The 989-nt window shown below is 38.6% G+C and overlaps 1 protein-coding gene across 1 annotated transcript in view; it reads right to left on the reverse strand.

Annotated features, from left to right (window-relative positions):
• Nucleotides 1-570, reverse strand: part of LOC107671252 (cytochrome b-c1 complex subunit 2, mitochondrial-like) — a 12,981-nt gene extending 12,411 nt beyond the window's left edge. Inside the window, exon 1 of the mRNA XM_016464151.1 lies at nt 437-570. Coding sequence (XP_016319637.1) covers nt 437-469 — 33 coding nt within the window. The 5' untranslated portion in view covers nt 470-570. The remainder of the gene's footprint in view (nt 1-436) is intronic.
• Nucleotides 571-989: the final 419 nt, after the last annotated feature.

Here is a 989-nt window from a genome sequence, read left to right on the forward strand (position 1 = left end):
CACACACACACACACACACACACACACACACACACACACACACACACACACACACACACACTGGGTTAAAGGGGCGCATGTGCTCGTGAGGTCCGTCACTGAAAGGAGTTACAGTATCGCTGTGCCATGACCTTCACCACAGAAACACAACAGCACAGGGGATTCACAAACCACCACCACTGGAAGAGCTACCAGGACAAGCAAGAACAGAAGCCATTTGAATGACTGGCTTTTGATTTGAGAATTTCCAGCGTCCAGAGGAACGTTTACACCAGATATGCATGTCATACACCGGCTCATTACTGACACGAGCAACATTAGCCTGCAACACTGCGCCGAGAAGCTTCTGGTGCCCCTAAAAGGTTCGTATGTATTTTAAACACGACATTTGAATAGAGAGGAGAAATCAGTGTGGACTGAGAGGAAGAGGACTCACGGAGAGATGAGTGAAACCTCTGAATCCCGTCATGACTCCGCTTCTCTCCTTCAGCCGTTGGGAAACACAGCTATGGCCGACCTGAAGACCTACCCACAATCCAGTGCGCCTCGACGACACACCGGAACACCCAGCTGTTTAATATTAACGAGATTTTATCAAATATTCAAGACTATTTTATATATATATATATATTATATAATAGACTATAGTATTCACTACTATTATATATAATATATAAAATATTCAAGTAGTAGGAAAGTGCAAGAAATGTCAGCGATGACTATTTACCATTGCAAAACAACAGAAAATGTACACTTATAAAAATATAAACAATAAAACTGATCGTTCTGACTTAAGTAAGCCGCATTATATTATATATAAAATACGTACACAAAAAGACACGAAACGCTGTAGTCATAAAAAAAACATATACAATACATAATAAATAATTTTACATTTAAATGTACACGAATGTGTGTATATATATATAAATTTGAAAAGTCGCTTTGGATAAAAGCGTCTGCTAAATGACTAAAAAAAATAATAATTT

The sequence above is a fragment of the Sinocyclocheilus anshuiensis genome, unplaced genomic scaffold (assembly GCF_001515605.1).
Source record: "Sinocyclocheilus anshuiensis isolate Anshui unplaced genomic scaffold, SAMN03320099.WGS_v1.1 scaffold2670, whole genome shotgun sequence".
NCBI classification, from domain to species: domain Eukaryota; kingdom Metazoa; phylum Chordata; class Actinopteri; order Cypriniformes; family Cyprinidae; genus Sinocyclocheilus; species Sinocyclocheilus anshuiensis.